Source organism: Anabrus simplex, chromosome 7 (assembly GCF_040414725.1).
Source record: "Anabrus simplex isolate iqAnaSimp1 chromosome 7, ASM4041472v1, whole genome shotgun sequence".
Taxonomy (NCBI): domain Eukaryota; kingdom Metazoa; phylum Arthropoda; class Insecta; order Orthoptera; family Tettigoniidae; genus Anabrus; species Anabrus simplex.
In genome coordinates this window covers 155,110,328-155,125,794 of record NC_090271.1, presented here as the reverse complement: position 1 = coordinate 155,125,794, position 15,467 = coordinate 155,110,328, and the positions used below count along the sequence as shown (strand labels likewise).

The 15,467-nt window shown below is 38.5% G+C and overlaps 1 protein-coding gene across 1 annotated transcript in view; it reads left to right on the top strand.

Annotated features, from left to right (window-relative positions):
• Positions 1-15,467, top strand: part of LOC136876992 (tetraspanin-33) — a 105,444-nt gene that overhangs the window by 75,014 nt on the left and 14,963 nt on the right. Inside the window, exon 6 of the mRNA XM_067150773.2 lies at positions 13,363-13,479. Within this exon, the coding sequence (XP_067006874.2) occupies positions 13,363-13,479 (117 nt within the window). The remainder of the gene's footprint in view (positions 1-13,362; positions 13,480-15,467) is intronic.

The following is a 15,467-nucleotide window of genomic DNA, read 5'->3' as shown; positions in this document are numbered from 1 at the left end:
AACAGTTCTGTAACTTATTGCTTTTGTTTGAAACTTTAAGAAGATTATGAATACTACCACATCTGTTATCTCTGGTAAATTAGCAAGATGTTGGTGTATGCAGAAGTGATGCTAACTGTTATGCGCAGTGGTGTTATATTTTTGATTGTAAAGAGTGCAGTTCAGTTCTCCAAAAGTGCTATAATCGCTTCAGATAACTCTCTTGGATACCTGGGAAACACAACTCTATTGGAAAAACTACTGGTGAGTGAAAAATGTACTCTTTTAACTGTTTGTCGTGGTGCAGTGCTGAAAGTCTGGGGCTGGCAGCCATAGGTCGGCCACGGTTATGGGATGGGAGTGGTGTTATCAGACTGCCTGTAGCTGATCGGCCACTATTGTGCTTGGCACTTGCCCGTAGTGGGGACATCGAACTGAATCCCTGTCCTCAACAGTGCACAATTTGTGGAAGTAGCAGTAGGAGAATCCAATATTATTTGTCCACTGTAATATTGCTCACTAAATGGCCATAGAACCTGCCCAAAACTCTCAATGTCTGACTTCAGAAAAATAAAGAGCAGTTCCCGGACATGGTTATGCTGGCAGTGTGAAATGCCACTATTATCAGACTTGTTCTTTACAGTTACCAGTGATACACCCACTGACTCAGTGAATAATTCTAAATGTAAACATGTAAAAAAAAAAATCTCTCTTTTTGCCTTCAATTATGCCACCTGGTCGGTTACCAAATATCTACACATCACTTAAAAGCCTTGACCTAACCATTGTATATGTTAGTTAGACGTGGTTGTCCAGCAAAATTAATGACTCAGAAGTATTTCTTGACTTGCTGATATTGTTCCGTAAGGACCAGTCCCACACCTCTGCAGGTCGAGTTCTAATTGCAGCCTGGCCAGAATCTTACCCCATACCTGCCAACTTTCCCGATTTAGGCGGGACACTCCCGTTTTTCGATAGTTTTTCCCGCCACCCGATTTTAGCTTTTTTTTTAAATAACTTTAAAAATTTGTTTTCAAATCTCGCCATTTCAGCTTTGTACGCAAGTGGCCAGAATTCCTTCTCTCACTGCCGCTTTCAAATGAAATATCGGCGTTTATTAACTCGAGAAATGCGCCCGAATATGCGATGTTTATTGAAACCTGTATATCGCGACGCGTATATCGATTGTCAATCTCTTGTTCTCGCGTACTATGTTCGTGTTCGTTCACATTAGTAATGGGCTGCGAATGTACTCGCGAAGACTCGAGTCTGGGATAAAACTCGAGGTACTGGAGGCCGAGGACACTGGCAGCGTCATCTGCAAGCCGTGTATGGAAACAACACGATGCTTAATATTGTGAGTAGGCCAAGGACAAGTATTGGGTCCGTTTCCCAATAATGCACAGTGATATAATGTACAAACTGATGTTGCGATGCGGTACCTAACATCACTTTAAATAAGTGTGTACACAGTCACCCTTTGAAACAGTCGTTAATCCCGAAGCATACACACAGTACCTTACCGAAAAAATAAGTACAATATTATACGGCAGAACAAAATACCAGAGTTGGAAACAATATAATCGTTATTCTCGGATACCTCATCAAATGCCCAGAGCATTCCTTCAATAAATTGAACGTTGTGGATGTTTAACTAGGGCATTCGTTGTTCTACTGCACAACAATATATACAGCCGAACATGTACATTATGCCGTATTTACATGAATGTATAGGCCTACACAACAAAACCATATTGTAACGTAAACTAAGGAACGTGTGGACACAGGTGCTTATGAACCACTGTCCGCCTCCATGGCTAAATGGTTAGCATACTGGCCTTTGATCACAGGGGTCGCGGGTTCGATACGCGGCAGGGTCGCGAATTTTAATCATCATTGGTTAATTTTGCCGATATGGGGGCTGGTTGCGTGTGTTGTCTTCATTATTTCATCCTCATTATGACGCGCAGGGCGCCTACGGGTGTCAAATCGAAAGACCTGCATCTGGCGAGCCGAACATGTCCTCGGACACTCCCGACACTAAAAGCCATACGCCATTTCATTTTACTGGTGCACAGTGTGGAACTGTAGAGATCAGGTAGGACAAAAGTACATTTTCGACTAATCTATTTATATTATAAAGGGCATTAAGGCCACCACACACAGAAAGCTAAGCTATGCTACACTATGCTACGCTAAGCAATGCCAAGCTGTGGTGTGCTATGACACGAATAAAAAGCTAAGCTAAACTATGCTAGGCAGCACTTTTATTGTCTCACTGTTATAAATAATCAATTGCTCTCTCTGCACTACTACTCGGTGGCATGATTTTTTTTTCGAAGGGGTTCGACTGGCTGAGATTGTGTAGGTGTGTGGGCGGACGGAACAGATTGTGAATCAGATATATGTGATAAGGAGTGTAGGTCATCACATTCCGGACTCTCACGTTCATCTGGGTGGCTACTTCAGTTACCTCATGACGTCGATATGTTTCCTGTCTGTCAATGTTTGAATGTGTGCTGTGAGGAAACTTAAGCTATTAATGCACATCCAAACGTATATTAAGAAAAGAAATGACACATAGAGATCTGTTTATGGAGAATGAGCATATTGAACTGTCCTAGTCCCTGTGCTTCAAACGCAGTTATGTTTTTCATTTTATTAGTGAAATGTTTATAATGTCTTAGCTGCAAAACATAACAAATCGAGACGGTGTTATTTTCTTATAACCTCAAATGAATTGCATGCGTTTTAATTTATAATATACTCAACATATACATTCACTTGTAATTTCATCAATTTTTAATATTTTAAAAATATTTTAAACATTAGTGATACTGCGTGCGTTAAAATGACAGCTCACCTTCTTGTAGAAATATAAGGCAGAAGGAAATCCATTAGTTTGTGGAATCTCCACTCCTTCATTTTTTCCCTTCCTGCCCACTTTACTCTCTTTTTGTCTCGTTAGTGCCTCCCTAAAACAGTCTCTCAGTCTTTTTGATAAGTTTTAAAGTTCCTTACCTAAAGCAATATATGCTATTATTTTACCTTTCACGTTCTTAGTAACTGTTGATATATTTAGGAATATGGCATACAGTTGCAGAACAATCGCGTCAACCGTATCTGCTAAATTGTAAATGTGTGTAAAGCCATGTGAAAAATGTATTCTTCTCAAACAATTAGAACTGTCAAAATTTTGATTATATAGTTAATTTATAAAAGATAGCCTACCTATAATAAACAGTACTGAACTTATTTCCCGCCAACAGTTTTCCTTTCTTATCAAATCTCTGTAGTAATTTGATGACATATCATAAAGGCAGGGATAACATTTCAGTATTGAGAATTTTAGTTAAGAATTGTGCTCTCGAAATAATGTTATTTAAAAAGACTGTAATTTTGCATTATGCGTGATTAGTCATGATGATAATCTAGAATTGAAGTCTTGGGTTCGTTGGAAAATGGCTTCTAGATTTGATGAGGCTTGCTGCTGCAGTTTGGCAATTTGATCAGAGGAAGTATTGACATATTTAATTCTTGTTTGTAACGACCAGACTCTCCGTTGGAAGTTGATTGTTTTGATGTAAGTTATGGTTAAAAGGGGGCTTCAATCCAAATTTTGAGTATCTGATTATGTTTCTTTCGATTTATAGAATGGAAGAATGTTACTGTATTCTAGAAACCAACGCACTTCAGAAACTATGGCTCCTATATATTAACATCCAATATTTATATTTATGACTCAAATTTTAATGCCAAATTATAGTTGAATCAATTTTATTTTAACATTGCAAACAATTTTTAGCCAAATTTTCAAATTGTAAAAACTGTGTTTTGGACGTCAATGTGTTTTAGAATTAAGAGTTACTCCATTTTAACATTGCAAATCATATTGTCATAATTTTTAATGTGTATTTTATTCTTGTGTTTTAAATATTGTTATCACTGAAATTAGATTTACATTCAATGTAATGAAATTTGTAACAACAATCCAAATATACCAAACCTTGAGGCAATTGTATAGGCTGATGATGCTTGTGAATAAAAGCGAAACATGTCCTGGTAAATTAGTGTTGTAACATTACAACTTAGCAACACAAATTGTAATTTGTATTGAAAAGGTGGATCAAAATAACCAACAAATTGTTAGTATATCATAGCATAGTTCAATACGGGTCTAATAATGAGATTAGTTGCATGTAAATAACATACCACTTAGTCGAGCAGCTCGTCTCCTTTCTCCCAAGTCTTCCCAGCCCAAACTTTGCAAAAATTTTGTAACGCTACTCTTTTGTCGGAAATCACCCAGAACAAATCGAGCTACTTTTCTTTGGATTTTTTCCAGTTCCTGAATCAAGTAATCCTGGTAAGGGTCCCATACACGGGAACCATACTCTAGTTGGGGTCTCACCAAAGACAAATAAGCTCCCTCCTTTACATCCTTACTACAACCCCTAAATACTCTCATAACAATGTGCAGAGATCTGTACCCTTTATTTACAATCATATTTATGTGATTACCCCAAAGAAGATCTTTCCTTATATTAATACCTAGGTATTTACAATGATTCCCAAAGGGAACTTTCACCCCATCAACACAGTAATTAAAAAAACTGAGACGACTTTTCCTATTTGTGAAACTCACAACATGACTTTTATCCCCGTTTATCATCATACCGTTGCCTACTGTCCATCTCACAACATTATCGAGGTCATTTTGCAGTTGCTCACAATCTTGTAACTTATTTATTACTCTGTACAGAATAACATCATCTGCGAAAAGCCTTATCTCTGATTCCACTTCTTTACACGTATCATTGATATATATATAAGAAAACATAAAGGTCCAATATACTGCCTTGAGGAATTCCCCTCTTAATTTTTACAGGGACAGATAAAGCTTCACCTACTCTAATTCTCTGAGTTCTGTTTTCTAGAAACAGAGCCACCCATTCAGTCACTCTTTTGTCAAGTCCAATTGCACTCATTTTTGCCAATAGTCTCCCATGATCTACCCTATCAAATGCCTTAGACAGGTCAATCGCGATACAGTCCAATTGACCCCCTGAATCCAGGATATCTGCTATATGTTACTGGAATCCTACAAGTTGAGCTTCAGTGGAATAACCTTTCCTAAACCCAAACTGCCTTCTATCAAACCAGTTATTAATTTTGCAAACATGTCTTATATAATCAGAAAGAATGCTTTCCCAAAGCTTACATACAATGCATGTCAAACTGACTGGCCTGTAATTTTCAGCTTTATGTCTATCACCCTTTCCTTTATACACAGAGGCTACTATAGCAACTCCCCATTCATTTGGTAAAGTTCCTTCATGCAAACAACAATCAAATAAGTACTTCAGATATGGTACTATATCCCAACCCATTGTCTTTAGTATATCCCCCGAAACCTTATCAATTCCAGCTGTTTTTCTAGTTTTCAACTTTTGTATCTTACTGTAAATGTCATTGCTCTCATAGGTAAATTTTAATACTTCTTTAGTATTAGTCATCTCCTCTATCTGGACATTATCCATGTAACCAACAGTCTTTACATACTGCTGACTGAATACTTCTGCCTTTTGAAGATCCTCGCATGCACACTCCCCTTGTTCATTAATGATTCCTGGAATGTCCTTCTTGGAACCTGTTTCTGCCTTGAAGTACCTATACATACTCTTCCATTTTTCGCTAAAATTAGTATGGCCACCAATTATGCTTGCCATCATGTTATCCTTAGCTGACTTCTTTGCTAGATTCAATTTCCTAGTAAGTTCCTTCAATTTCTCCTTACTTCCACAGCCATTTCTTTCCAACCTGCACCTCCTTCTTGGTCTCTTTACTTCCCTGTTATAATATAGTGGATCGTTACCATTCCTTACCACCTTTAAAGGTACAAACCTATTTTCACATTCCTTAACAATTGCTTTAAACCCATCCCAGAGTCTGTTTATATCCTTATTTACCGTTTTCCACCGATCATAGTTATTAAAAACTCCCTCATACCTGTTTTATCAGCCATATGGTACTGCCTAACAGTCCTAATTTTAATCTCTTCCTTTCTTTCACATTTATTTTTAATTGCCACAAAAACAGCTTTGTGATCACTAATACCATCTATTACTTCAGTTTCTCTATAGAGCTCATTTGGTTTTACCAGCACCACATCCAGAATATTCTTCCATCTTGTTGGTTCCATCACTTTCTGAACCAGGTGCCATTTGTTGGTCATGCTTCCTGTCGTTCGCATTACCTTCCCAATTGACATTTGGTAAATTGAGATCACCCGCTAAAATCACGTTCCTTTCCTTATCGTTTCCCACATACCTGATTATCTTATGAAATAATTCTGAATCAGCATCTGCGCTACCCTTTCCTGGTCTGTACACTCCAAAGACATTAAGTTGCCTATTCTTTAGAAATGAGCCTTATCCCTAGAATTTCGTGCTTGTCGTCTTTAACTTTTTCGTGGCTTACAAATTCTTCTTTCACGAGAATGAATACTCCCCCTCCTACCATTCCTATCCTATCTCTATGATACACCCTCCAGTTCCATGAGAAAATTTCTGCATCCATTATATAATTTCTCAGCCATGATTCAACTCCTATTACAATATCTGGTAAGTATATATCTATTAAATTAATTATATTCCTTTCTTTACAATACTTCTACAGTTGAGCACTAACAGTTTTATGTCATCCCTACTTGATTTTCAGTTCCCTGTTCCCTTAACACCCTTAATATTGTACTTGGGTAGTAAAATAAGGAGCGATGGCTGAAGTAAGAACTACATAAAATACAGGCTAGCACAGACAAGGAAAGCCTTTCTTAAAATAAATTTGCTCACTTCGAACATTGATATAGAAATGAGAAAGATGTTTTTGAAGACTTTCATCTGGAACGTGGCATTGTATGGAAGTGAAACATGGACGATAACTAGCTCAGAAAGAAAGAGAATAGAAGCTTTTGAAATGTGATGTTACAGAAGAATGCTGAAGGTGAGATGAATAGATCGAATCACGAATGAAGGGATACTGAATCGAATTTGTGAGAGGAGATTTGATAAGAAGAGATAGAATGAGAGGACACATCCTTAAGACACCCAGAACATGTTCAGTTGGTTTTTGAGGGAAGTGTAAGAACGGTACTGATAGGCCAAGATATGAATATGACAAGCAGATTAGAGCACATGTAGGATGCAGGAGTTATGTAGAAATGAAAATGTTAGCACAGGATAGCGTGGCATAGACAGCTGCATCAAACCAGTCTATGAACTGATGACTCAAACAACACATTTGTAGATCTAGAAAGGCATTTGAAAGCCTTGTCTGGACAAAGTCCTTTGATATTGTGGAAGTAACTGGAACCAAGCACTTTAAATAGAAGGTTTATTTACAGTCAGCTAGCCCTGTGGTCTAAGGGTAGTATTTCTGCCTCTTACCCAGTGGCTCTGGGTTCGATTCTTGATTGTCAGAGATTTTTATCTGTATCCAAGGGCTGGTTCAAGATCCACTCAGCCTCTGTGATTACAGTTGAGGAGCTATCCAACTGTGATCTAGCAGCCACGGTCTACGAAGCCAAGAATAATGACTGAGGATTCAGCATGCTGACCATGCATTGTCGTGTAATCTGCAGATTTTTGGGCTAATAGGGCTGTAATACTGTGAGTTTTTTTTTGTGTGTGTTGTATTTACAATCTCTGCTAGTGCCACGTTGTTATGTTTTGTGTTGGGGAGGATATGAATTAAAGAGACTATCCAGTAAGAGCTGTTGCAGGATTATAACCTTTTAATTTTCTAACCCATATGTACGAGGTATGTTCAATATATAAAGCAACACATTTTATTTCTTAGCCAATTTCGGTTTTTAAAAATCGAATTTTGTTTGGGAGATCTTTTGAATATTCCCGCTTCAGCTTGTAGAGTTCCATTAATTTCCGATTGGTGGCATCGCTATAACTAGCTTTATAAAATGGCGTCTGTAAGGGAGGTGCGTACCCAACAGAGAACAGTTATGGAGTTTCTTTTGGCAGAAAACTAGTGCATCGCAGATATTCATAGGAGCTTGCTGAACGTCTGCGGAAAACTGGCAGTGGAGAAAAGCACGGTGATTCGTTGGGCGGGACGTTTCATCATCACAACAAGGTCGAGCAAACTGCATGTGGGCCGGCTGCACACAGCTGTGATGTCTGCAAAGTTGGAAACGCGTGGACGCCCTTATTCGGGGTGATCAATGGTTCACAGTCAGACACCTCGCTGCTGAACTTAACGTCTCTGTTGGTAGTGCTGACACACTTATCCATCAGTTGGAGCATTTAAAGCCTTTTGTTACTGCTATTTTTTTTTGACACCTAACGGAAGACCTCAAAGAGCGAAGAGCCCATTTCATCTGTGCGAAATTGCTTGCTCATTATGAGGCTGAAGGTGACAATTTCTTGTCAAACATTGTCACAGGCATTAAAACATGGATTCATCACTTCGAACCGGAAACAAAACGGCAATCCATGGAGTGGCGCCACACCAACTTTCTCATGATGAAAAGTTCAAAATCGTACCCTCAGCTGGTAAAGTCATGGCTATAGTCTTCTGGGACTCTGAAAGGGTTATTCTGTTTGATGTCCTTCCTCGTGGTGAAACAAGTAACTCTGAAGTGTATTGTGCTACTCTATGGCCCAATGAAGGATGCACTATGTGGATGATGGGGGAAGTTATCGATGCAGCATGACATCAAGTGGTACCATGCAGGCATACAGGCCCTCACATTACGGTGATGTAAGGCCGTAGCATTGAATGGAGATTATGTTGAAAACTAGGGTATTGTAGCAAAAGGATTGAGGAATAACATGGTGTATTTGAATCCTCAATACAGCCAACCTTGTTTTAGGAAAAAAAATGGTTGCATTATATATTGAACTCCTTTTGTAGAACAACTGGTTTTGGGAATTAAATCCAAGAATAGAATCATACTTAAACAAGAAAAATTTTGATTTTAAGATTTGCTGAGTGTATTATGTTAACCTTAGAGTCAGCCGTGTAACTGGAAGAGTTATTGATTGGTAGTGGCACAAATCTTGGAAATGGAATAGAGTAGATACTTGTTAATACGTTTCTGCAGGGAACAAGGAAAGAGAATATGTTAACCAGGAAAATGTATGGCTGAATATCCAGTTAACCCACTTCAGTACAGTGACAGCTACACATTTCATGACCAGTGTGTTCATTAACATAAAATGATGGATACAGCGTATGCAAGTTGTAGTCTTGTTAATGAGTGTCTCTGATTAGATTTATTTTGATAATGACATTGTACATGTCTAGCAAGGTTCAGAGACAGGCAATTTCAACAGTATTTATTTTGATGTAAAATTTTGTCATCTTGTTCCTGGATAAGCAACATTATTAGAAATATATCTTGTAAACATCGCCAAGAGGAGGAAAGGAGTCGTCAGTTTCTTTGTAATAGTGGTGATGATAATGACAAGTGACAGATTGTAATGTTAGTTCTAACAGTAAATCAGAATATAGTGATTCCACATCTGAAAGCAAACCTCAATGTGGTGCAGGATTCAAACACATGGAACTGGGATTGCATGAGTAATATTCCTAAAGGCAATGCATATACAGCAATTGGGGAACCAAGTGCAATAACTGAGAGACATCTTCACAGTAATCCTACTGAATATAAAGTTGTATGTCATTTCCTCATGAGCACAGAATGGACTTTTCATCATTCAGAATCAATGTAGTTTAACAAATACTGGAATATACTGAATATGCTACAAGAGGATGTCCATCTCGTGGCTCCATGGAAGGCACTGGAGACATTTCCCTCCGAAGATTGCTACTGCAGTTAGTATATCTGCCCCATCAAGGAGATGCAAATTCTGTTTCAGGTGTGAAATCTGCGAGAAATATGGTTTTGAGTGTGACAAATGTAAAGTTGCCCTTCATGCGGATGGATGTTTCAAAGTCTGTCATACATAAAATATTTCTGATAAAAATACAAAACTAAAGTATAAACTTCCAAATATTGCTTGTTGGTGTCGATAATGTGCTTTGTAAACACGCATTACTTTCATGCTATTACATGTACAACAAATAATTGCATTCCCAGGTACATTTTCCAGAAACATAATTGCATGCCAATGGATTAAAAGCTTTCCAACAAGGATATGAACCACTTTACGCAAGTGTGCATTTTACGTTGTATGCGTACAGTGATGTTTACCATTCATGGAGTTCGTTAAAAGATGTGAAAAACTTGAGAGAACAAATATGAAAACTTTTTCCACTGAGGCCTATAAAAGTAACAACAGAGTATTAAAAGAAGTGAAGACATGAGAGAACTAATATGAAATCCTTTAGCACTGGCGATCAAAAAAGTAACAACATATTATTGCAGTTCATTTTCGTTGTAAAACAAATGTGTAATGTTGACATGTCAGTTGAAGCCTTATGTTTCCAACCAGTGGGTTATTAAACATTGTTTTCTGGCCACATTCTTTGACCATGAATCACTCGGAGATTACACTCACCCATGTGTGGGGACACGGCTTTGGTCATGATGTTAAATGCAACAATACTTCGGCAATACTCGACATTGGTTTGAACCAACTCGCCCCTGATGATATCAATAGTTATGTGCCAGCTGTCAAATTGGCAGTTTCTCTTTTGGTACGAATGGTACACCACTTTGCATAACTTTTTGGTGGAAGATATGGATGCCTCATCACTGACCTATATAGTACTGGAGCTCTTTTATAACAAAGCAAATGAGTCATTACAAGTAATAAACTTCATTCCGGTTCCGTATTGACTTAAAATTATCTAAGATGAAATTCTAGAAGAATTTAATTATATTAGGTCCACCTTTTCATTACACTGCTGCCATTTAATAAATAGTCTGTTTAAAAAGTTACATCCAGTATTCGGGAGATAGTGGGTTCAAATCCCACTGTCGGCAGCCCTGAAGATGGTTTTCCGTGGTTTTCCATTTTCACACCAGACAAATGCTGGGGCTGTACCTTAATTAAGGCCATGCCCGCTTCCTTCCCACTCCTAGCCCTTTCCTGTCCCATCATCACCATAAGACCTATCTGTGTCGACACGACATAAAGCAACTAGCCAAAAAAAAAGTTACATAGTTGTTCAAGAGGCTCTTAATGCTGCACTAGAGGATCACATGAACTTTTATTGGCAACACTTGTTTCTGTTTTTCCTATAAACACTCAGTTTTTCACGGTTGCTCACCGTAGTGTTCAGAGTCAAAGGTGCTAGTTTTAACAATTTATTTATTTATTTATTTATTTATTTATTTATCCGTGTCCGAAATCACTACAATATATTTACAACTACTCTATTTACACTTTGTTTTTCCAGTATTCAACTGTCGAGATGGCACATTCATTGGCTTCCACCAAATCCTTCATACTACATGGTTCAGGCAGATTTGTACAGATAAGGTGCCCATGATCTTGCTTTTCACCACACTCACACAAATCTTGATCACCTTTTCAGGTTGGTTTTAGAATGTGTCACTCCATATCTTAATCTGTTAAGTGTGTTCCAATGTCCATACTGAAGATGATGTCCTGCAGCTGGCTTCTCTTTCACGTCCCATAATCCTACAGGCGACTTCCTTCTCCAGAGTTCCTTTCGCCGAGATTCGGCTGATAATGAATGGGATTGACGTTGTTGTTTGTAGGAAGCTCTTCCTCAATTTCAGTCTTGATGGGTGGGCGTGAAATCCAAACATTGGATGTCTTGGATCTGTTTCTTGCTTCTACTTCTCAATCTCTGCTGCAACTTGTCTCCTAACATCTGGAGGTGCTACTCCCGTAAGTGGAAAGGTCTTATTAAAAGGCGTTGGTCGTAAGCAGCCTGTAACAATGCGACCTGTCTCCTGGAGGGCAACATCCACTTGATTTGTATGAGCGGAATTCCTCCAGACTGGAGCAGCATACTCTGCAGCAGAGAAACACAGGTTAAGGGCAGATTTACGGAGGGCATTAAGCTGTGCTCCCCATGTTGTGTGTGTGAGTTTGCGAATGAGATTATTCCTGCTGCATACCTTCTGTTTGGTATCTATACAGTGCTGTTTATAAGTTAGGGTACGATCCAACTTTACCCCTAGATACTTGGGTTGATCATAATGGTTTAATTTGTGTCCTTTCCATGTTACATTCAACCCCTTTTTTGCTTCCTTGTTGCGCAAATGGAATGCACATACCTGAGTTTTCTCCGGATTGGGTTTCAGGTGGTTCTCATCATAGTAGACAGCTAGTTCTTCAAGAGCAGATGTCAGTTTTAATTCTACTTCTTCAAATGTCACTCCTTGAGCAGCAAGAGCTGTGTCATCTGCATAGATGAAAGCCCTACTTCCGGTGTTAAGTGGCTGATCGTTGGTATAGATGTTATATAATATTGGAGCCAACACACTTCCTTGGGGAAGGCCATTCTTTTGACATCTCCATCGGCTTTTCTTGTCCTTCAGAGTGACAAAAAACCGCCTGTTCTGGAGCAGGCATTGAATAAACTGTGCCTCCACGAAGATTATAAAGACAATCAGGCGTACCCTGGGCAATGTTAAGGAATCCTCAGCGGCTGATTCTTCCATCACCGAAACACTAACTTATTAGTTTTAACAATTGTGGCATCGCTACGCACTTGTGGATGCCGTTTCACTATCTGAAGTATTTTAATTTTGTCTTCTTGTTGCCATTGTTTCATGACTTATTTCTTATCTGTAACTAGGGTATCACAAGTCAAATATGTATGACACTATTGAACTTATCACTTATGTTCCCTGTATACAAATAGGCTGTCATGTGATAGATATTCACTTCAGTTCACTGCAACTCAGCACAAAATAAATTTCTAAATTCCGGCTGGAATGAAAAATACAAGCACAAAGAGGCTCACTGGGTTTTCAGCATTCTCACTACTAATTAAACAAGCAAAACTAAACTTTTCTAAAACTAACAACTTGCTCCCCAAAGGTGCAATTTACTCTGTGAAGTTCGAGAATTCAAAGCCTTTTCGTGTTATTGCACAACTTCTTTTTCCGAATGACCTTCTATGGTGAGGGCGTGTATCTATATTAGAAATCACCTTCTGTACACAAGGCGTGACAAAGAACATTTTGAGATCTGGGAAAAATATGATCGTACTAAGCGGTAATAGGGAAAAATTGTGACGTGATAAGTGAGGTATCTTTTATATTGCAAATCGGGAAATCAAATTTGACATGTGAATCAAAAAAATATCTTAATGAGGAGTGCAGTAACAAGGTTAATGTAAATGTTAATGTAAAACAGCAGTAATGGAATATTGTTGTATCTTGTTCCATTACTTAAATATACTGTGTTTGTGTGGTTATAGGTTGCTGAAGCAGGCAAGAAGGTATGGACTAGTGGTTGCATAGAGATTGTTCGTTCATGGGCAGAAAGAAACCTTTACACAATAGCATGTGTTGCACTGGGCATCGCCCTGTCTCAGGTAAGTCTTTATCTTCAGGCGAAAACAGCGAGACTTGCACGTATCACTGTACAGTATATCCTTTGTAATATATTACACCCTCTTGTACAGGGAAACAATAATCCATATTAACTTTTACAATAGTAAGTTATTTCCCTCTGGACGCTAGTGTATATGTGAAATTGAGTTTAATGATCTCAGTAGCTCTGGGAGAATGTATATTGGTACCCCTACCATACAGTGTTGACTATTATGATTATTCATCATCGTTCCCCTTGTCCAATTTGATTTTGGATTGGGTTATGGATCATTGGTTTCCATCTCTGCCCGTCTTTCCACCATTCTTCATCAAAGACGTCTTGAAGGTTTGCCACTATCTTCCTTAGGTCTTGTTCAATTTGTTCACTCCATCGTTTCTTGGTTCTGCCTCTAGGTCTTCTTCCTCCAACCTCCAATTCAAGCATAGACTTTGGGATCCTCGTTCCTCTCATCCTTTTCACGTGCCCATACCACCTGAGTCTCGTTCATTCTACTCTCTCCCCCACTCTACATACATTTCGTGTTTCTTGTGTTACCTTATTTCTTTTTCAGACCTGTCTTGTCTTGGCCAGCATACTTGTTAGGAATTTCATCTCACTTGCCGTATTTTACTTTTCTCTGCTGTGATGCTTGCCCAAGTTTCAACTCCATATGTTAAGATTGTTAGTAGTTCTTGTACATTATTTCCTCGCATCGTATTGGCACTTCCTTACTCCATAATAGTCCTCTCTCACACTGGCAAAAATTGGTAAGTTTTTGATGCCGTCTTAATAGAAAGAAGAGAGATGTGTGTGGAGCCAGTTGCACACAAGCTCTTCTACACTTGCACAATCATCGAATCACTGTCCTCCTAGGTTTTTTTGAGTGGTCTAAACAAATGGTAGTTGCAGGGCAATAAATCTGGATGGTATGGAGGATGTTCCAGAAGTGTCCATTGAATTTCCCCCAGTTTTTCCCGTGTTAAAGCGGCAGTATGCGGCCTTGCATTGTCATGGAGAACAATGATGTTTCAGATCGGTTGTCGGCGTCGCTTGTTGTGATTCACAGCTTTTGCTTTGTCCAAAAGGCTGCATTAATTGTCCTTTGTTTGTGAAGAAAATCCACCGGCAAAACGCCTGCAAGTTCCATTTGACCACTCTTTTGTCTAGTGCAATTGCCCTCATTTTTGTCAGTAATCTCCTATGATCTGCCCTATCAAAAGCGTTGGATAGGTCAATAGCGATACAGTCTATTTGATCTGAATCTAAAATATCTGGTATATCTTGCAGGAATCCTACAATTGAGCTTCAGTTGAATAACCTTTCCTAAACGTGAACTGCCTTCTATCAAACCAGTTTGTAATTTTGCAAACATGTCTAATATAATCAGAAAGGATGCTTTCCCAGAGCTTACAAACTACACGTCAAGCTGACTGGCCTGTAATTTTCCTCTTTAAGTTTGTCATTCTTGCCATTGTACACTGGGGTTATTATTGCCAATCTCCATTCATTTGGTATAGCTCTTTTATGCAAACAGTAATCAAATAAGTATTTCAGATATGGCACTATATCCCAACCCATAGCCTTTAATATATTCCCAGAAATCTTATCAACCCCGGCTACCTTTCTAGCTTTTGACTTTTATATCTTTTTATAAATGTCTTTATTATCATAGGTAAATTTCAGTATTTTGCCATTATTAGTCACCTTCTCTATCAGAACATTTTCTTTATATCCAACTACCTTTACATATTGCTGACTGAATACTTCTGCCTTCTGAAAATCGTCGCATATACACTCCCCTTGTTCATTAATGATCCCAGGAATATCCTTCTGGGAACCTGTGTCTGCCTTAAAGTATCTATGCATGTCCTTCCATTGCTCCCTAAAATTCATGTGGCTCCCAATTTTGTTTGCCATCATGTTATCTTTAGGTGATTTTTTTCCCGCTGAATTAATTTTCCTAGTGAGCTCCTTCAGTCTCTCCTTACT